Here is a 21,657-nt window from a genome sequence, read left to right on the forward strand (position 1 = left end):
TATTGGCTGTCAGACAACATGGGGATAGAGGATTTTGGAGAACCTCCCAAGATGTCTGGTAAGCTGTTTGCTGGCGTCAACAAAAAGAAACCTTGCTTTCCGTTAGATGATGCTATATCTGAAAGAATAAAGAGCCAATGGTCTGTGCTAGACAGGACGTTTTCCTCTTCAAAGAGGCTGGGAACTTTATTCCCCTTTGATGCCATGGATTCTAAGAATTGGGATGCTGCTTCAAACCTTATGAAACCACTAAAAATGCTCTTTGTGTTAGAAAACCGGTTTGCCATCAAAAAAAGTAAAAAGGTCATTGTAAAAGCTTATTTATATACCATTAAATCTGTCTTTCTCCTGTTTCTCTGATCAGTTTTCTGAAGGATGGGAGTGACATGTTTTAAACCTGCACTTCCTATATGATTACATCATCACTCTCAGGCTTTGCCCTTACTTGGTTCTTATTGGACATTGATACTGCCCTCCCCTTGTAATTCATTGGTTGCTTGTGCACTTGTAAACAGTCACATAAATTCAAAGGACATTGGTTAATTTCTCCCTTGCATTGGCTGCTATATTATGTGCATTACTTGAGAGTCTCAAAAAAGACCCAGCATATCCCAAATCTAACACATTTTTACTATGCAAATAAGCATATACATTAATGGACATGTAAACCCTATAAACCTTTACCATGTCATTAAATTGGGCACATATTCCCCACACAAAATGCATCATTGTCTCTGTATTTTTCTCCTCCGTTAGCCGCACTGTAGTGTTTTCCTGAATGGAAGATCTTCAGCATTCAGCTCAGATTCAAAAGCAACAGAAATGACCCATGTGGCCCCACCTCAAGTCTCTGATTGGTTACTGCCTGGTAACCACGGTAACCAGTCAGTGTAAACCAAGAGAGCTGAAAAGCAGGAAGTAGTGTATAGACTGACTTGTTATACATCAAATCACTCCAGCCTTTATACATTACATTTTTGGCTAACTAACTAATGTGAAAAGTGAAAAATCCCACTGCAAAGTCCTTTCCAATTCTCTAATCAAACTTATCTATATATATTTTTCTTCATTGACACAGGTACACAAGAGTTGAAGGTTAATAATAAATCCCAGGGCTGCCTGGTTTTTACATCATGATTATAGAGTAGTTAATAAAATAAATCCTCTTACTTCAGCAAATACTGCTAAAATGTAATGTATGTGACACAGGCAGAGTTGTGTTTGGAAAGATAAAGTGCAGAGTGCAGAGTCATTTGAGTGTAAAATACAACTGCACATTTTTTGTTAAACATTTATATGGCAAAGCCTGTTATTTTTACATGAACTGTTACATTTTTGAATGTTATATGAAGGTGAACAACCCCTTTAAAGTATGGATCAATCAATTACAAAGAGGCTTGAAGAAGGGAACTTCTAGGGAGTATCTCCTAATGGACTTACCTATATTGTCATTATTGCCGAACCACTGCCTGCACTAAATTGGCATGTAGAGCATTATGGCTAAAACCCTGGACAGCAGTTATTGCCTCCAAAAATTTTGTCTGCTCAATATTCCTTTTGAAGGAGAGAAGTTGTTGGAATTAGACCTACTTGTGGAGAAGAAATCAAATGACAAGTTTAGGAGTCTGCTCCAAGATAGAAAACATCAATAGAAGTATTTTTCTCATATATAGGGGCCATCATACAAAACAGGACAACAATGGAGACACAATAGATCCAGTAAGGAAAGGTTTTCTTCAAACACAGGAAAGCAGGCAAGAGGCAGGTCATCCAAGCTACAGCCAAACACTATTTGGAGGTTATATATCCCCCATCAAAGGGAGGTGATCAGAACATGGAGAGGGTTTGTTGTCCGTAAAGTGTGTGTTTCCACTGAAGCAGATGGTATTCAAGAGTGTGGCAAGGTTACAATGTGAAACCTTGGTAGGGTGCACTGCTTCCTGTGAATTGACCAGTAAGTGCTGTCTCTTGAGGGGTACGTGACTGCAAACAAAGTTAAATTTATGTGCGGCCTCTGGGAAGCGGCTGGTTGATGATTGTAGCAGGGTGTGTATTCTACTGCGGGGGTGATGTTTTACACCAAAGTTAGAACCCCAAAGATGGTTTTTAAGGCTCTTATGGCTCTGCATGGGGTTTGGCTAGCGGAGCTCGAAATGCCATGTTCTTTCCGTGTAGCATTTGATCACCCCTTCATGCTTTTTTTTTTAATAACATTTCTTATAGGGCTTTCCTATCTCAGGGCTATGAAATGCAATGAATAAAAATCCATCCAGTGTCATATTTACATTTATTTATAGATTAGTTAATATTGGTACTTATAAATTAATTTTCATTTTTGTTGCAGGTAAGGGGGGTTGCTTGGAATTTTTGCATTCATCATGAGCAACATTTTGATCACCTTCCTCATTCTCTGGTTACTGTATAAAGAAAGTCTTTCATGTAAGTGATTTTTATTGACAGAGGGGCCTATTTATTATGCTGTGTAAAACAAAATTCACCAGAAAAACAGTATAAAAAGCTGTATAAAATAAATGGCGAACTTAGCAAGGTATGTAATATATTGCACCATGTGAACCCCAGATTTGCCGCCATTATTTTACACTGCTTCAGACCTTTGTAAGTAAGTTCTTTCTGGTGGAAAGGGCATAAAAAAAATCACGCCATTTTTTAGACCGCTATGTGTGGCGAATTATTCCGCTGTTTTTTTTATACCACATAATGAATCTGCCCCAGAATGTTGGTGCATCATGAATCTATAACTGTAAATTGAATATCAAGCTAATAGTAACACTAAAATAAATGATTTTATATACATGTAAGCATAATTTATTGTTGCCCTGCACTGGTAAAACTGACTTGCTTCAGAAACACTACTGTAGTTAATCATGCTAAACAGCACCGGATTTCATTGACGGCCGCCCCTAGGCCGCGCGGTCCGACCAGGTGGCCGTGCGGTCCTAGCGCCCACCTCACCTCCCCTTCCCAGCGCGCCGGCGAAAAAACGCCGGTGCAGCTGCTGTAATTGAATGGGGACGCACATAATGCGGCTGGGCGGCATGCCGACCCTATTTTTTTGCCGCCCTAGGCCCGGGCCTATGCGGCCTTGCCGCAAATCCGGGCCTGATGCTAAATAAGCTGCTTTGTACCCATGGGGCAGTAGATGGGGCTTTTCTTATTGGGGGGTTTAGTTCTCCTTAAATGATCTTTTGTAGGTAATTCAGCAAGATTCTGCCAAATTCTAGGTTTTCAACCAACCAAATCCAAACCCTTAAAGTTACGCTATTCTATAACTTGGACAACTGTAATTTTTTTCATGTACACAAATCTTCAGATGCAAATTAATTTTCAGATTTGGTTAGCATATTTGTGGAAGATTTTGGTTTTCGGCCAAATCTTAACATTATGGATTTCATACATACCTAATCTTTGTTTTCTGTTTTTTTTTTTAGCTTCCGTAAAATATAAAAATTTGTTTATTATTTGTAAGTTAATGAACTGCTTTTACCTTTTCCAGTCAGGTTTAAAGTCTTCTCAACAGACTCCGTGTCTGTGACACTTGGTTCAGATGTAATGTTACCTTGTATTCTGAGCCCTGAGATGAGTGGAGAGAACATGGAAATTCGTTGGTTTAAAATACAATACCAGCCTTATGTTCATCTTTATGAAAACAGAAAAGACGATTACACAGCTCAGAAGCCGGAGTTTACTAACAGAACAGAACTGCTAAAAGAGAACATCACTAGAGGAGTTTTCCCGTTGTTGATCCGTAACGTCACAGCTCAGGATTCTGGAGAATATCATTGTTATGTTGAGTCCAGTAACCATCATGGAAGAGCAAAAGTACAGCTAAATGTTAATGGTAAGTAGGCATTTATTATTATCAAAGTGTATGTATGAAGTGCCAACATTTGTCATAAGTAAAGTATTATCTGCATCCATCTAAACAAGATTGTCCAGCAGAGCAACCTTGAATAGAAAAAAAAGTTTTGGCCACCCTTCAGTTAAAGGGGTGGTTCACCTTTTAGATAACTTTTAGTATGATGTAGACAGTAATATTCGGAGACAATTTGCAATTGGTTTTCATGTTTTATTATTTAAGGTTTTTGAGTTATTAGGCTTTTTATTCAATTTGCATTTTAAGCAATCTGGTAGCTAGGATCCCAATTACCCTAGCAATCATGCATTGATTTGAATAAGAGACTGGAATATGAATAGAAGAGGCCTGAATAGAAAGGTGAGTAATAAAAAGTAGCAATGTGTAGCCTTTTAGAGCATTTGCTTTTTAGAAGGGGTCACCGACGCCCATTTGAAAGCTGCAAAGAGTCAGAAGAAAAAGACAAATAACTATAAAACTATAAATAAATAAATAATGAAAACCAATTGAAAAATTGCTTAGAATTGGCTACTATATAACATACTAAAAGTTACCTTAAAGGTGAACCACCCCTTTAAGTTTACATTGACCCCTAGACTCCCTACCAAACTGTGTAATTGAGTGCTGCCACATCATTACTGTGGAGATTTTCTTGGCTTTAATAGTGGTCGTCATGTATAGGAAAAGACATACCAACCACTAAGGGGTGGAAAGAGGCCCCAAAAGGTGGAAATTATTCCGTGACCAAGCCATTGAGAGGGCAAAGCCCTCTTACCCTGGAACCCATGGATTGTAGCACTGCACAACCACATCTGTCCTTATTTGCTAAGCCTGTTTGTATTGCCCGACCTCGAGCAGAAGTGGAGCCACAAATGTGTACCATCAAAGTAGACGGACAGGAAGTTTCTGGCCTTCTAGACTCTGGAAGTCTGGTAACTTTGGTTCATGCCAGCCTGGTAGACAAGCAGAAGCTACAGTCATACCAGATGGGAGTTATTTGCATACATGGGGATGTTAAGAACTATGCCACAGCTTCCCTCACCTTTGAAACGGCTGGTGGAATTTGCATTCATGAAGTGGGAGTGGTAAAATTTTTTAATGCATAATGTTATTTTGGGATGTGATTTTCCTGTGTTTTGGGACTTATGGGGTAAAGTAAAAGGGTGCGAGTCGGGAAGAGTGCCTCCAATGTCCATTTCCCCAATATGTCCTGAATTTTTAGAGTCTAATCTTCCCATGAGCCGTTAGAGTGTTTTTCCCCGGGTGAGGCTGTGGGAGTGGCCCCAGATAAAAATTGCAATTTTCCCTTAGAGGTATTGGTAGGAGAGGATGCTGAGCCTGAACTTGATCTGCCTGATCTACCAATTTCCCTGGATAATTTCGGCACTGCCCAACTAAAGGACCCCACCTTAAGTAAAGCTCGGGAACAAATAAAGGTTGTAAATGGGGTGCCCATGTGTTAGGGGGACATTTGGGCTATGAGAAAACAAAAGACCGGGTGTTACAAAGGTTTTACTGGATTGGGGGATAGCGAGAGGTAAAACAGTTTTGTGATTCCTGTCCCATTTGTCAGTTAACGGCCCCAATACCACATTTCAAGGGTCCCCTTGTACCCTTGCCTATAATTGAGGTACCTTTTGACAGGATTGCCATGGATCTGGTAGGCCCTCTAGTTAGATCTGCTAGGGGACACCAATATATCCTTGTTGTACTTGATTATGCCACGCGGTATCCCGAGGCAATTCCACTAAGGAACGCCTCTGCAAAAAGCATTGCCAAAGAGTTGGTTCTGATGTTTACACGTACAGGGATCCCAAAGGAGATCCTCACTGATCAGGGGACACCCTTTATGTCAAAGGTAACAAAAGAATTGTGTAAGTTAATGAAAATCACCCAACTGCGTACCTCAGTGTATCACCCCCAAACAGATGGGCTGGTAGAGAGGTTTAACAAAACAATAAAAGGCATGTTAAAGAGGGTGGTAGCTACGGATGGTAAGGACTGGGATGGCCTTTTACCTTACCTCCTGTTTGCCACCTTTTGAACTGGTGTATGGGAGACACCCAAGGGGTCTCCTGGATATTACTAAGGAGACCTGGGAACAGGAAGCCACTCCCTTAAGAGTGTAATCGACCATATCAGTCAAATGCAAGATAGAATCGAAAAGGTTATGCCTATTGTACGGGAGCATTTGCAACAGGCTCAGGAGGCCCAGTCCAGGTCGGATAATCGCTCGGCTATGGTGAGAACCTTTAATTCAGGGGATACTGGAGTACTGGTGCTTGTTCCCATAGTAGAAAGTAAATTCTTAGCAAAATGGCAAGGTCCTTATAAGGTGGTAGAGAAGGTAGGAGAAGTTAATTACAGGGCTCATCAACCTGGGAAAAGGAAACTCTACCAAGTGTATCATGTAAATTTGATCAAGTCCTGGAAGGACCGCTAGACCCCTGCGGCTGTAACCTTCCCTCGGGAAACAGCAGGTAGTTAGGACCCAGAGGTAAAAATATCTGAGACCCTATTGCCAAGTCAAAGAGTTCTTACAGAGAAATAAGGATGTGTTTTCAGAATTGCCAGGGCAAACCATGGTGATTAACCATGACATTATGACAGAACCTGTGGTAAAAGTAAACTTGAAACCCTATAGGGTACCTGAAGCTCGCAGGCAGGCAATCTCAGATGAAGTTGAAAAGATGTTAGAGCTTGGAGTAATAGAAAAGTCATGCAATCAGTGGTCTATCCCCATTGTCTTAATTCCTAAACCAGATGGCAGTCTTCATTTTTGTAATGATTTCAGAAAATTAAATGAAGTCTCTAAATTTGAGGCATACCCCATGCCCAGAGTAGATGAGCTGATTGAGAGGTTTGGCCCAGCAAGGTATATAACCACGCTTGACCTTACAAAAGGTTACTGCCAAGTTCCCTTAACTGACAGGGCCAAAGAGAAAACAGTTTTTTCTACCCCTGAAGGGTTATTCCAGTACAAGATACTGCCTTTTGGTTTACATGGGGCCCCAGCTACATTTCAAAGGCTGATGGACCGTGTTCTTAAGCCCCATCTTAAATATGCCTCTGCCTATCTTGATTACGTGGTCATCTTTAGCACAGATTGGCACTTACCCAGAGTTCAGGCTGTTCTGGATTCAATGAGAGTGGCTGGTTTAACAGCCAACCCAAAAAAATGTGCACTTGGGCTAGAAGAGGCCCATTACCTGGGATATGTAATTAGAAGGGGGGTAATTAAGCCCCAGATACACAAAACTGAGGCTATACAAAATTGGCAAATACAAAAGGGGGTTGTGGGAGCACTCAAATTGCTAAGTAGAAATATATATAAGTATAAGGGAAGTGCTACTGACATAACCAAATGGGTCAGTGTACATTCCCCTGGCCCCTGTCTAAGTAATTCAGTAGATATGCAAATGCATGTGTTCACAAAGACAGGGGTTTTTAGTTACAAAGTTATGATCATAAAGTTGAAAAGCCACCATACCACGTCAAGGTAAACCCCATATGGCGGTCCCTAACTTATTTACCTCCAGTCATAGTATTGAGGATCCTGTGCCTCTCTGCATAATAGCATTAGTTGAAGTAGAAGTCTGCTGAACCTTGGTTTCTGTCTGAAGGCTAAATCCTCCCCCGCTGCTAACTTGCAGCTTTTAAGAGAGAGTGATTGCCCAAACCAACGCCCATTTTTAAAAAAAAAAGTATAATAATTTGGTGCGGTTAAAAACATAGGGCCACCATTAGTTGATTGGGGTGAGTATGGAGGGTGCTACAAACCACATAAAGCTTAGCCAAAGCCTCAGGCTACAATAGCAAATACAAAAGGGGTTGTGGGAGCACTCACATTGCTAAGTAGAAATATATATATAAGTATAAGGGAAGTGCTACTGACATAACCAAATGGGTCAGTGCACATTCCCTGGGCCCCTGTCTAAGTAATTCAGTAGATATGCAAATGCATGTGTTCACAAAGACAGGGTTTTTTTTTTACAAAGTTATGATCATAAAGTTGAAAAGCCACCCAGGGAATGTGCACTGACCCATTTGGTTATGTCAGTAGCACTTCCCTTATACTTATATACTTTTCTACTTAGCAATGTGAGTTCTCCCACAACCCCCTTTTTTATACAAAATTGGCCCCAGCCATTGTCAGAAAAACAAGTAAGAGCTTTTTTAGGAATGGTGGGCTACTACAGGAGATTTGCCACTAACGCAGCCCCACTAACAGAGTTACCTAGAGGTAGAAGATCTGCCATGGTTACATGGAACCCAGAAGCAGAGACAGCATTCCATACTCTAAAAACTTTACTCTGTAAGTGCCCAGTTTTGATTACCCCTGATTTTTACTGTGAATTCATAGTTCAAACAGATGCCTCAGATGTGGGACTAGGCGCTGTTTTGTCCCAGGGGCGAAGAACACCCAGTGGCCTACCTTAGCAGGAAGCTAACATCACGGGAAAGAAATTGTGCCATTGTCGAAAAGGAGTGCCTGGCCATTAAGTGGGCTCTAGAAGCCCAAAAGGTACTATCTCTTAGGGCACCAGTTCAGGTTAGTGACTGATCAAACTCCTTTAACGTGGATGGTGCAAAACAAAGAAAAAAACGCCAGGGTAACCAGATGGTTACTGGCACTACAAAATATTAAGTTTGTAGTAGAACACAGAACAGGGAGTCAGCAGGGAAATGCGGATGCTCTCTCTAGGGTACACTGTCTGGTGGCCAAGTGTGCTCAACCCAACAAGTTTGAGCAGAGGGGGAGGATATGTAGCATGTTTGGGAAAATCATAGATGGGAAGTATATCCCTCCCAGAATCCTCTATGAAGCAGTGCAGAGGGATGTGAAAATGAGGCTCTGAGCAGCAGTGAGGAGTGATTAGCCTCACCTGAAGTAAAAGTCAATTAAGACTGCTCTCTGCCCTGTCTGAGAGAGAGAGAGAGAGAGAGAGAGAGAGAGAGAGAGAGAGAGAGAAAAAGGAGAGCTACTGGAGGGCTGGATGTTTTTGTGTTTGAAGCATAGGACTTTATTTGCTGGGCACAAGTTATCTGGTAGCAAGGACTGGCTACCAGCTACTGCCTCAAGTGTTTGGGGAGCGGCTGCTTCCAGGAGAAAAGCCCAGGGAATCTCTCAAAGGACTGTGAGTTAACAGTTTGTTTTGTTTGCTGGACTTATATTGCCCCAGTGGGGCCTTTGGGAAAAGGACATTTTCATTTACCAGTACAGCTGGACTATTTTTGTTTACTGCCTCCCCAAAGGGTATGAACTGTTATGTTTGTGTTTAAGCTGCTGTGTTAAATAAATGCACAAGTGAGATCAGCTGGAAACCTGTGTACTGTCTACTATCTGTGTGAAAGGAGCTGCTGCTGCTACTACCTAAAGAGTGATCCCCCCACAATACATACATACTGTGACATTAGGTAACCCAAACCCAGAACTAACTCCAAGGTTCCCGTCTAAGCCCACACTTCTGCCTGTAGCAACCACCTTTGGCCCTCGACTACTCAAATGCCACCAGGTCTTAATGCGAGAGAACAAGGGAGAGAGTTCTGGGCGAGGGAACCGTACGTGGGAACAGGAATGGAGAGTAGGAGCATGGTCAGGGACAGGCTGGGTCAACACCAAGCTGGATAATGTGCATTACACAATCGAAAGACAGGAATGTAGTTGGGGTCACCGGCTGAATCAGAATACCAAATCATGTAGCTCAGTACAAAATCGAGAGACGAGCGTAATCAAGGTCACAGGCACGTTTGTAATACAAAGGTAGCGGGTGCAAATCAGGATCCGGGAGAATGGTCAGAAAACAAGCAAGAGTCAGGACAGGCAGCAATCAGGACAAGAATTGGGATCAGACAAGGTCAAACATGGAATAACAAACTAGAATAGTACCCAGGAACTATCCGAATAGACCTACGTTGGGCAATAAGTAACTGCCCAATTTAAATGTTCAAATTTCTTACCAAGTCGTGATGACGTCATGGCGCAGGTCTAGCCCGGAATCTCACGCGTAAAAGGATCAGCGAGCATCGCCGCACCAGACTCAAAGCTGCTGGCCTCCCTGCAGCCCGCTATGCCATATACATACATACATACATACATACAAACATACAAACATGGCCAAGATAAAGATAGCTACCTGCACTGTGTAGTTCTGCTTTTCAGTTTACAGTTCTCAGTGGTACATTTTAGGATGGGGCATTAGTTCTCCTTTGAATAGATTGGTGGCCAAAACCAAAAATAAATCTCCTAAAAAAAGTGATCCTATGTTTCTTTATGTTCTATCATCTTAAATTATCAAGATCATTGTGTGAAAGCACCTAAAGAGTTGCTAAAATAGTTTTGACTGATTTTATGATTTTGTTTAGTCGAGGAATTTACCTGACCTCTCCCACTTTGCTGGTCGTGCCCTCCTCCCCCGCTGCATGCTAGGGTATTTTTAAAATATTATTATATTCATTTTAGTATTATAGAGGAAGCTTCTTCTTCTATAGTTATGCCAGTGGGCAGGCTACTGCGTGTCAGACCTGACTAATACAGGTAGCTTGATCATGGAACTGTTCAGGTGTCTCAAGGCACTTACACAATGCTGTGCATCCCTATGCAGGAAACATGCTCATATTTTTAAAGGAACACCAAAAAATGAAATGGTTTTAATATAATGAAAATATCATGTAGTGTTGCCCTGCACTGGTAAAACTGATGTGTTTGCTTCAGAAACACTACTATAGTTCATATATATTCATGGTCGCTTACAGCTTTAATTTTGTGCTGATAAAATACATTTTTCTGACTACAAAATAATTTTTGTGCCTATGCAATGTATGTGGTGGTAAAAACATTCTGTCAACAGAATAATAATTAAGCACAAAATAATTTTGTGGTCCCATAATATGAATGTCGAGATTCACAATAGACTGTATACAAAGGGTACCCATAAAGTACTACTATATGTACCTTGTACTAGAAGAAGATCAAGGAATGGTTGAGTTAATTCATATTTATAAAACCAACAATATGTTTGGAAGTAAATGGTGTTCAAGTTTAAAGGGAAGTAAAGTCATTATTTGCGGTTGAAAAACAATATATAGTTAGGTGAATGAGAAAAGGAAAATCTTACAGTAAATTTCTAAGACATTTATTTAGCCACGTTTTTACTTGCCACTGCTCAAAGAAATGCTTGCTTGAGCAAAACTGATTACTCAAATGGGGTGATTTATCAGAGGTTAAGTCAATTTCCAAATATTGGTTCTCTCCTGTAAATTGACAATTTCAGATAGGTATCTATTTTCCGCATTCATTGTTCAATGCATTTGTGGATAAGCTCAGAGCTGCTGAGATTTATACCAGTCATATACAAGTTTGCTTTTTAATAGCAATTTTTTTGTCACTGCAGGGACTCAAGAAAAATTAAGTTGTTTTTACCATTTAAATGTATGGAAATCTTGTGCAAATGTAAACACAAGAAAATCCAAGCAACTAATGATAACCTGAGAATTGTTTAAAAAAAAAAAAAAAAGTGTAACATGTTCCATGATTTCTTAAACGTGCGAACAAATTTGAATTTAAGGTCTTTAGAATTCACTGGTATATTAAATTATGAATTCTAAGTATGTATGGAACTGTTCCTAAATAATTTTCAGTTTTGTGAGACAGACCTCTTGTTAATTGCAAGTGATAAACTATAGCTGCTGCAAGCTTTACAAAGTTTCTCCTTCCCCTCCTTCCATTTGCTTCCCCCAGAGAGAGCCAGGACAAGTAGTGTTGGTGTCCCAGGCAATACCCCTTGTTCCCAGACACCTAAAACACATAGAACAAATACCTCAACGAGTACCTTTTCAAAATGATCTATGATGTCATCATTTAAAGGAGAATTCAACCCGTAACTTAACTCCTACCCCCCTACCCTAAGCAGACGCCCTCCTCCCCCCAGCCACGAGGGGTAAGTAAAAAGTTAGGGGCATTTGCCCCGGGTACCAGGTAGGCTGGGGGAGGAGGGAGGGGGGTCTACGTAGGGTAAGGGTTTTTTAAAGTTACGGGTTGAATTCTCCTTTAAATCAAGTTTGGTGTGGTATCTTCCCCTTTAAATTTTTTTTTTTTTTTAAAGGGGCTTGTCCCTGAAACATTTGCTTGGATCTCACCTCAATAAAGAAGATTTGGAATTTTTGTGCAGAGGCATTGAGTGGAGTGTGCTTTTGTTACTATTTTGCTTTTTGAAATGATTGCAGCATTTTCACCATCAATCTGTGCCGCCATATTGAAAGGCCTTTGTATGGCTGCCATGTTCTGTATGCTGAACTGCTCATTCTTCAAAAATCCTATATTCTAAAAAAAAAAAAAAGTTGCGATCATCTCAAAATAGTAATTGTTCATATAAAAAAATAACATCTCCTTTCCATGAGAAAAGGGCCACACTCCACTTTTCTAAAGTCGCCCGAAGTTGCCTCAGTATACTTTGGAAAACGAACCACTGCGTGTGATTAGCGCCGGCGTTTTTTCATTATAGCCGGCACAGAGTGAGGGAATGTGTTTGGGCAGTAACGTAACTTGGTGGGGGCAGGCCCTGGTGCGGGACCCCACCCTCGTCTGCGCGATTTTTCTCTGCCGCTGCAGCCGACTCCAGACGGCTGCAGTGTGCACAATCTTCCGGGGGGGCCCTGCGGGGGTGCGGGCCCTGGCCCATTTGCACCCCCTGCTCCTCTGGTAGTTACGCCCCTGTAGATTGGGTAGATTGGTCACTGCAAAGATGAGGCGATTAGTCACCAGGCGACCAAATCTCCCCAAAACGTCCAGTGTGGCCTTACCCTAAAGAATAGGATTAAGGATCTTTCAGTCTCTGAGTGAGTGGTAAAAGGGTGGAACACTGAATCCAGAGTCCAACTGATAAATATCTGGTGTTTGCAATAGAAGGAGGATCAGGAATACGATCTCTGGTTAAAAGTTAGTCCAAGTACTCAGGTATGAAGCAGTGTAGTTGATATGGAGTTATTGCTGTGAGTTATGGCACCAGACAGTAAAACTGCACCTCTAATTATATTTCTCTGTTTCTCAGCTGTTGGATCTCTGCCCGTCATTTCCTTAATTACTGATCACACTATGTCTTGCGAGTCCCATGATTGGCATCCAAAACCTTATCTGACATGGACAGATAACGAGAGAAACAAAATAATCCCGTCAATGGTAAAAGTGTTCAAAGATGAGAATAGTTTCTATCACATCATCAGTTTCATCCATCTATCCAATGCTTCAGATATCATTTGCACCGTCTCAATTGCTCTAAATCACAGCAAAGATTCCAGGCAGATCATAGGTGAGTCAGTGAGAATCATCTTAAGTGTTTATGAAGTGTTTATTAAGCCTTATTAAGTGTTTGTAATTGTCTCCCTAGAATTCTGTAACTTTACTGCCTTTAAAGAAATTCCCCACCACCCTGTGCTGATTGTGAGAACTGATTTCTCGGTTGGTGTAGAAGACAAATGCTAAGTAGGCAAATATTTTATACATGTAGTGTGGCTCTGGGCAGGCCCAGATTTGTGACGAGGCCTCAAAGGCCTCAAAGGCCTGGGCGAGGGGCGCAAAATGTGAGGGGGGCATGCCGCCCAGAAGCTTTCTGTGGAGCATTGGGGATGCGCAGCTGCTCCTGCAATTGCTCGCACGAGGCCTGCACTGCCCATGGGTGCTAGCACTGCATGGAATAGGGTGCAGCCGAAAAGGAAATCCAGCCCTGGCTCTTGGTGCCTTGCTTCCATGCAAAAACATTGTCACCCATAGACTTCAATGCATTTCAGCAAATTTTCGCACAGGAGCATTAAACTTCAATTTCAGAAAAACTGTAAACTAATAAAAGGAGATCGAAGACAATTTGAAAAAAAGTCTTTAATTCTTTAAATCTGAAAACAATTGAACTGAAAAAAGTTTAAACGGATTGTGCACCCTAAAAGGGGCAGATTTATTAAATTTTATTAGAATTTTCACATTTTTTTGGTGTCAAAATTCACACATTCAAATTTTTATCTCCCTATTCAAAGTAAATTGAGATTTATCATACCTCTACCCTGGAAACAGTTCTAATTCAAATATTCGCTACCGAAAACCTGCTGAGTTAATTTACAAGTCAATGGCAGAGGTCAGTTGAACCATTTCAATATGTTAATTGCCTTCCTGATATTCGAGGTGTTTTTAGGGGGAAAACTTGATTCGATTTCGATTTGCATTTCCACCAAATCGCACACGTCAAAAGATGTTAAGAATATTTTTGTTGTTGTGTATATATCTTTTGTAGAAGTCATTTTCTCAAACATGAAATTGTCCAAGAATTTTTTCCTGCATTGCAAAAGGTTCCAGTAGACTTTAACAGTTAAGAATTCTCAAGTTAAGTGGATTTACAGAAAAATGTCCATTCAAATGAACATGCGAATAATACAATAAATAGAAAAAAATTTGTCCTGCATGAGAACTTTGCCTTCCGTCTGCCTTCCATATGTTTGAATGAAGAATCGCCTGCGCTAATACACTGGCGGAGTTTCGATTTCCGAATTCGTCCCAGGTTGCCTCACGAGGAAACTTCGGAAATCGAAGCGCCGCGAGTGTATTAGCGCAGGCGATTCTTCATTCAAACATACAGGGAGATTGTCACCCCGCAGAAGATGCGATTAGTCGCCAGGCGACTAAATCTCCCCGAATCTGCTCGTCTGCCCCAACCATTAAACTGGTCATACAGGGGCAGATTTTGTTGCCACCCTGTGAATAATCAAATCGTTTTAATGAACAATTGATCCATAAATAGTAAACAGTATGTGAGGAGACTTTTGCTGATTCTTTGCTGTACTGTCTGCAAGATCTCACGTATTCAAATAACCCAATGGTAATCAGTTCCTTTGTTTACTTTTGCAAAAAAAACACGTAGAGTGTGTGTTCATTTAACAATGATTATTTGATTGTCCCATTTGCTGATGAATTTGATCGTTTTACAACAGCAAATTCTTAAACCTGTTGTTGGGACGATTTGGTCAGAACAATTGTAAATTTTATGATTGTTTGCACCCATCAATGTAAGGATAAAAAGACAAATTTATCAGATGGGCATTATCAGTTGTTTCACCCTACAAAATCTGCCTATGTATGGACACCTTTCGTTATCCTGAGAATTTCAGTTTAATTACAGGTATATTGTCTGCAATCCAGTTATCATATGGGCAGATCTACACAGCTTTATCATATTCCACTTCCAAAGTCCAACAGTTTTTACTACGAGGCAGTTACCAAACATTTCTCAATTCATTCTATGTGTGTGAAATTGTCAGTAGTATCTCACATGTTTTCTCAGTCTTGAGTACACCTCAAAAAATGTTTTTCCCATTGATTTTAAGGGCAGTGGATGAGAGGGAGATTTGTCACCCACGATTATTTATACAAAATTTCCAAAAATGCGTCTCCATTGGAAATAATGGAAATCACTGGCAGTAACACCAACATATCACAAAGTCGCCCAAAGTTTCCTCCCGAGGCGACTTTGGGAAGAACTAAGTGATGCATTGGTTTTACCGCTGGTGATTTTAATTATTTCCAGTGTGGAAGCAATTTTGGGAGATTTGTCGCTCAGTCTTCCTTTTTTATCTTGGATGACAAATCTCCCCGTTGGCCACTGCCCTAAAGGATCTCTGGTATTCTGACCTACTAAGCTGTTTGAGTGAGAAAACACTGGCAAAAAATATATTTTCAATACTGCACTTTAAAGAACTTTCAACTCTTGATAAATCCACCTTGTAATCCTATGGTATTATATATACAGCAGTGGAACATATAGTATCCTATTGTGGGGGGGGAGTAAATTCTGTTTTCTTTGCAGATAATTTCTTTTGTATGTCTAAGAATAATTCATCGTTCATATAGACTGTCATGATACAGGTCTGTAATAGTTAATAAAACAGGCCAAGGTTTCATGAGAAATATTTCTGCCAGTACCTAAATCAGACACATAACAGGCCTCTTTTCACTATGGTCAGAGCTGTAATGCCCTTCTCTAAGCCCTGGCTGATAAGAGCCATTCCATGGGGAGGGGAAAGCCCAAGAAGTGAGAACTTAAAGTTCCCAGCAAGACTCTTACAGAACCCAGACCAAAAAACTGGTGATGGGTTCAAGGCAATTTCAGCTTTCAGATGAGTCCAAACATGACTAGAGTTAGTACTCTATTTATCAGATGTGAATATCTGGGCAGGTGCAGGTCACACAGTATTGATGTTTAGTATCTGTGGAATCCATGAGAGAATTAAAAACCAATGAATATAATATCATCTCTCTCCTATGTTCCTATTGGGAGTTATGGTCATTATATTCTTGGTCCAGTTCCTACTCACAGGAGCTCATAAAAACTCAATCTGTGTGCTGCTAGGCCACGCCCCCTTACATTCCTGAGGGAGGGGAGAGTGTGCTGTTACCTGATGCCCTGAAATCACTAATTAATAGTCAGCTCTTCTGGCTAAGATTGTATTTACTTAGGAGGACCAATTGCAATTGGAAGTTATCCCATATGTTTCCCCTTGCCTCCAGGACCAGGAATTCTATATCTTTGGAGTTAAGTATAGGGTTTCCATGTTTTCCCTTTTATTTTACAACTGTTTGTAATTGTACTATTGAATGTATTGAATGTGTCTCTTGTTGTAACATCTTTTTGTTTATTGCACTGTTATACCTTTTATAATATTAAAGAGCATTTAATAAGATTGTCTTTGATGCTCAAAGGAACCTAGCCTGAAAGAGTGTTGCTGTGAGCCTTAACCCTCTGTATGCTGAATGGAAATGCTAGTCTGTGTGTATGCTGATTAACCCTTGGTATGCTGAAGTACTTGTTGAATCAGTAGGAACTAACTGACTATAGTGAGAGAGTGTTTAATGCATTGGTGTAGTGTGAGTTATTATCTGTTAGAGAGAACAGGGGAATAGTCACATTAGGTTTCTATCGCCTGTGAATGATAGATGGTGGCACTGAATGAGTTTTGTGGGTGTTGGTTGGTGTTTGGGGTGCTTTTGTGTTAGTCTAACCTGTGTGTAAGGTGGGGTGAGTGAGTGACCCCTGATAGCCACACCTAAAGTCACGAGCGGCTGGAAGTACCGTATCCGTGACATGGATTTTTCAGTGTTTACCTATGTGTGTGTCCATAAAATCCAAGTGTATCAAATCCTAAAAGGAAACAAAAAGATATAATATCGTAATCATCGCTAAAAAATCCAGTGAATACACTGTAACAACTACTGAGGTTTGTAGAACAGATTGCATACTAATTCTAATCTACTTCCAGGAGACATTTGATTTAGTTTAAAAAAAATGTAAAAACATTTTTTTTACATTTTTTTAGCGATGATTACGATATTATATCTTTTTGTTTCCTTTTAGGATTTGATATACTTGGATTTTATAGACACAGTAACATGAACCTTTTTGCAACACACTGATGACATCTTGTGGATGTTTTTAAGTATCACAGTTGATTCTTTTAAATGATTACACTGACACGATTGTATTTGAAAAATATTAAATATTTATTCACATGCACGATTGATATATATATGATGGATATGAAATTGTTGATTTTTTGTACAGATATGTATATTCAGTATATATGATAGACACTTAATTGAAACACATGATTCACATTGAAATGCTGATTGAAAGAGGGCACTGTTTGGTTTGCAATGGAGCACTTTGTTATTTAATGTGGTTTTTAGAAAGTTCTTGTATCATCCTTGAAAAAGGTCCAAATGTGGACCGAAACGTCGGTTTGATACCGTGACAATAAAAAGTATTACATTTTAAAAGGGAGTGCTGGTCTGCTGATAATTGATATCTATATATCTATATATCTCTATATCTATATATATATATATATATATATATATATATATATATCTCTATATATATATATATATATATATATATATATAGTTTAATGTGTCCGGCAACCCAGTTACATTATTAGGTAAGAAATAAGTGTATTTTTTCCCCCTGTCTATAGAAAGAAGACTTCCAGTAACAGCCAGGAATACTTACAGTCACTTTCTTGTCATCTGTGCCAGCATTATATTGATTTTCTTTGTGTGTATTTGCCTTCTATTGAAGTGTCTTGGTAAGTAATAAGATTCCTTGCAGCCAAATATTAATGACTTGAATAGTATATATTGATGTGTATAGTTAGTAAGTACCCAGTTCTGATATTCTTCAGCTCCCAGAGGAAGCTTGGCTTGGTAGTGTGGAAAACTAATCACATAGTAAAAATCAAACACTGCTTGTACCATGCTTAGTAGGGGCATAGTGATGAGAATTTGGGAGAACAGTCCAACAGTTGTTGATTTGGAGGGAGCAATATTCTAGTGGGTACTTGTCCTGGCCAGGAGAGCATCATACAAAACTGCATCCTCTGAGAGAAAGTTTTTAACATGTGCTCTGATTCTGCCTAATTGATCTTTTGACACAATATTGTTTTTGAATGGCCATTTAAACTTCTATTTCCGTGCTGGCACAGGTTACAAAACTGATGGAAGATATTACACATGAAATGGAATTGGACACCACTTTTTTAATACAAAAACATTAGATTGATTACGGGTAAAATTACCTTTTGGGTGCCTTCTCTCATATTTAAATTTGGCGGAAGTACATTCACTTTGTCACAGTTGTTTGGTTTTATTTATGAGATTTTATTTAAAAAAAAACACCATATGTCACAACCCAAGTAATACAAAGAACTCAAAACAAATAAGTCCATAAATGAAATTATGTGGAGTAAAGTGGAATGACACTGGGAATAAATATTGAACACATTAAGAAAAGGAGGTGCAAAAAGGCATGGAAAGCAAAGAAACCTGCTGAAATCTGTCAGTATTTAAAAAGCAAGCCTGCCCCCAGGGCTGGTCCTATCAAATGTGGGGCCCAATTGGGACCATGTTGGCGGGGCCCCTAGACAAAGTGTTGCTACTGACACACCAAGTATTTAGGAAAATAAGGGCATACAGGCACAAAATAGAAAGGAAAGGGGCAGACAAGGTAATAGAGTGAGAGGGATGAAATAGGGGCACATAATAGGGGCACACAGGGTAAGAGAGAGAGGGAGGAAATAGGAGAGTGGACTGGGCCAATTAGTTTGGGGCAGACTGGGCCAATTCATCTTGGGAGCAGGCTTGGATTGGGGGCAGGCAGGGCCTATCAAGGTTGGAGGAAAGCTGGGCCTATGAGAGTTGGGGGCAGGCTAGACCTATGGATTTGGGGGATAGACTGGCTTATCAGAGTTGGGGGTGGGCTGGACCTATGGATTTGGGGATGGGCTGGACTCTCAAAGTTGGGGGCAGGCCAGGCAGCATCATGTGCTGAGGGAAATATTATCTGTGGTGCGGGGCCTCCAGAGGTGCGGGCCCCTATTGGGCCCAATTGGTACAATAGGCCTAAGGCCGGCCCTGCCTGCCCCCTATCAGTGCAAATTAATATCAGCTGGTTTAGTACTAATTGATGGCCTATAAAAAAGGTTTCTAATTACCAAGAAGCATCTCATGATGAATAAAAGCAAAGAGCTCTCTCAGGACCTTTGCAACATTATTGTTGCAAAACAGACTGATTACATTGGCTACAGACATATCTCTAAGCTTCTGAATGTTCCTGTGAGCACCGTTGGGGCCATAATCCAGGAGTGAAAAGAACATAATTTCATCTTAAAGGAAAACTATACCCCCCAAACAATGTAGGTCTCTATAAAAAGATATTGCATAAAACAGCTCATATGTAAAACCCTGCTTCATGTAAATAAACCATTTTCATAATGATATACTTTTCTAGTAGTATGTGCCATTGGGTAATCATAAATAGAAAATTACCATTTTAAAAAATAAGGGCCGCCCCCTGGGATCGTACGATTTACTGTCCACACAAACAAACTATACATGTTAGGTCACATGAGCCAATTAACAGACAGTTGTGTCTTTTGCTTCCACACTTCTTCCTGTTACAGTTAGAGCTGCAGTATTTCTGGTCAGGTGATCTCTGAGGCAGCACACAGACCAACACAAAATGGTGGTTTAAGACAAGAGATGTAAAATGGCAATATTTACTTAAATGTATATTCCAGTTTGGTAAGATCCTTTAATATGCCACTTAATATGATATAAACTATCTGTTGGTTAAGTATTCATTTTGTGGGTATAGTTTTCCTTTAAAACAGTGATCCTCACAAGGAGTAAATAGAATAATCAGAAGAGTTGTCCCAAGAGCCAATGATCACTCATGGAGAGCTTCAGAAAGAACTTGAATTAGCAGGTACAGTTGTTTCAAAGAAAACAATAAGTAATGCACTCAAGACTCCACTGCTGAAGAAAAATCATGTTGAAGCGCGTTTAAAGTTTGCTGCACAACATTTGGACAAGCCAATGAAGTTCTGGGAGAATACAGTCTGGTCAGATGAGTCCAATATTTAACTCTTTGTAAGTCATTGCAAACAACATGTTTTGCACATCACCCCAAAAACACCACCATACCAACAGTGAAGTTTGGAGGTAGGAACATCATGGTGTGGGGCTGTTTTTCAGAATTCATATAGTAGAAGGAAGAATGAATGGAGAAAAGTACTGGGACTTTCATGATAAGAATCTGCTGCCATCTAGCAGGGTGCTGAAGATAAAATGAGGGTTGACATATCAGCAAGACAATGATCCCAAACACACAGCCAAGGAAACTCTCAATTGGTTTCATAAGAAGAAAATAAAGCTGCTGCAATGGCCCAATCACCTGAGTTGAACCCAATTGAAAAATCTATGAAAAGAAATGATCAGAGGCAGTAATGTAACTAGGCGGGGACGGGCCCTGGTGCTGGCCATGCAGCCCCCCCTGGCCCAGTTGCACCCCCTGCTCCCCTGGTAGTTAAGCCACTAATCAGAGGCCCCCAGAATCTTCAAGATTTTAAGAGTGTTTGTGTGGAAAAATAAGCCAAAATCACGACTGAGCAATGCATGTGACTACTTTCTCCATACAGAAGATGGAGATGGAGTTGTCATTACCAGCAAAGGCTTTTCTACTAAGCATTAAATACATTTCAGTAGCTTGTTTAATACATATTCCCTGTGTCATTCCACTTTACTACACATAACTTTACTTATGGATTTGTTTTGAGTTCTTTGTATGTGTGTGTTACCTGGGTGTAAATTTAATGTCAATAGCCCCATTGTGAAAAACGTTGACATATTCAATACTTATCTTCCCTGCTGTATGTCTGTGTAAAAATAAAATTTCTCTCAAAATTTCTCTCAAAGTTTATTTAGTGATTATGCACCTTATCTATATATCCCTGCTCATGTCAAAAAGTGTGTGTGTGGGGGGGTACTTTTTCTTTAATGTTGCTGGTAATATTAACAGTTTGTTTTGTTTCCCATTAGGAGACCTTCAGAATAAACATGGTAAGTGGTTTCATTGTTTCCTATCATTAAAGAAAAGCATTTTGGCACTAAATTTTATAGTTAGTGATGAAGGATCTCTCAAGGATAGTCTTTATTGGCAGAACAATTTAGATGACATGGGGCTATTCCGGACACACTGGAGCAAACAAAGGTTAAAAACTAGCAAATCTTCAAACACTGTTCTAATATCCAGGAGTAATGAGTGTGGTGTGTATAATTTAATGTGTTTTTACTGGGAGGCTGATTTACAAAAAAATCAAATGTTCTACAGACAGGGCCTATTGCATACCCTTTAACCTAACTTCAGTCTACATATCTGCAACTAACCATTTGTATTTAAATTGTAGGATTA

General features: G+C 40.0%; 1 protein-coding gene across 3 annotated transcripts in view; it reads left to right on the forward strand.

The window, feature by feature from the left end:
- The window catches only part of LOC121397211 (myelin-oligodendrocyte glycoprotein-like), a 41,396-nt gene that overhangs the window by 9,183 nt on the left and 10,556 nt on the right, over positions 1-21,657 (forward strand). For 2 of the 3 annotated variants that reach the window (XM_041573590.1, XM_041573591.1), the window contains exons 2-6: positions 2,345-2,439; positions 3,515-3,859; positions 12,925-13,182; positions 17,885-17,995; positions 21,285-21,305. In XM_041573590.1, the coding sequence (XP_041429524.1) occupies positions 2,379-2,439; positions 3,515-3,859; positions 12,925-13,182; positions 17,885-17,995; positions 21,285-21,305 (796 nt within the window). In that variant the 5' untranslated portion in view covers positions 2,345-2,378. The remainder of the gene's footprint in view (positions 1-2,344; positions 2,440-3,514; positions 3,860-12,924; positions 13,183-17,884; positions 17,996-21,284; positions 21,306-21,657) is intronic. The other variant, XM_041573592.1, reaches the window with a different exon arrangement.

Source organism: Xenopus laevis, chromosome 8L (assembly GCF_017654675.1).
Source record: "Xenopus laevis strain J_2021 chromosome 8L, Xenopus_laevis_v10.1, whole genome shotgun sequence".
NCBI classification, from domain to species: domain Eukaryota; kingdom Metazoa; phylum Chordata; class Amphibia; order Anura; family Pipidae; genus Xenopus; species Xenopus laevis.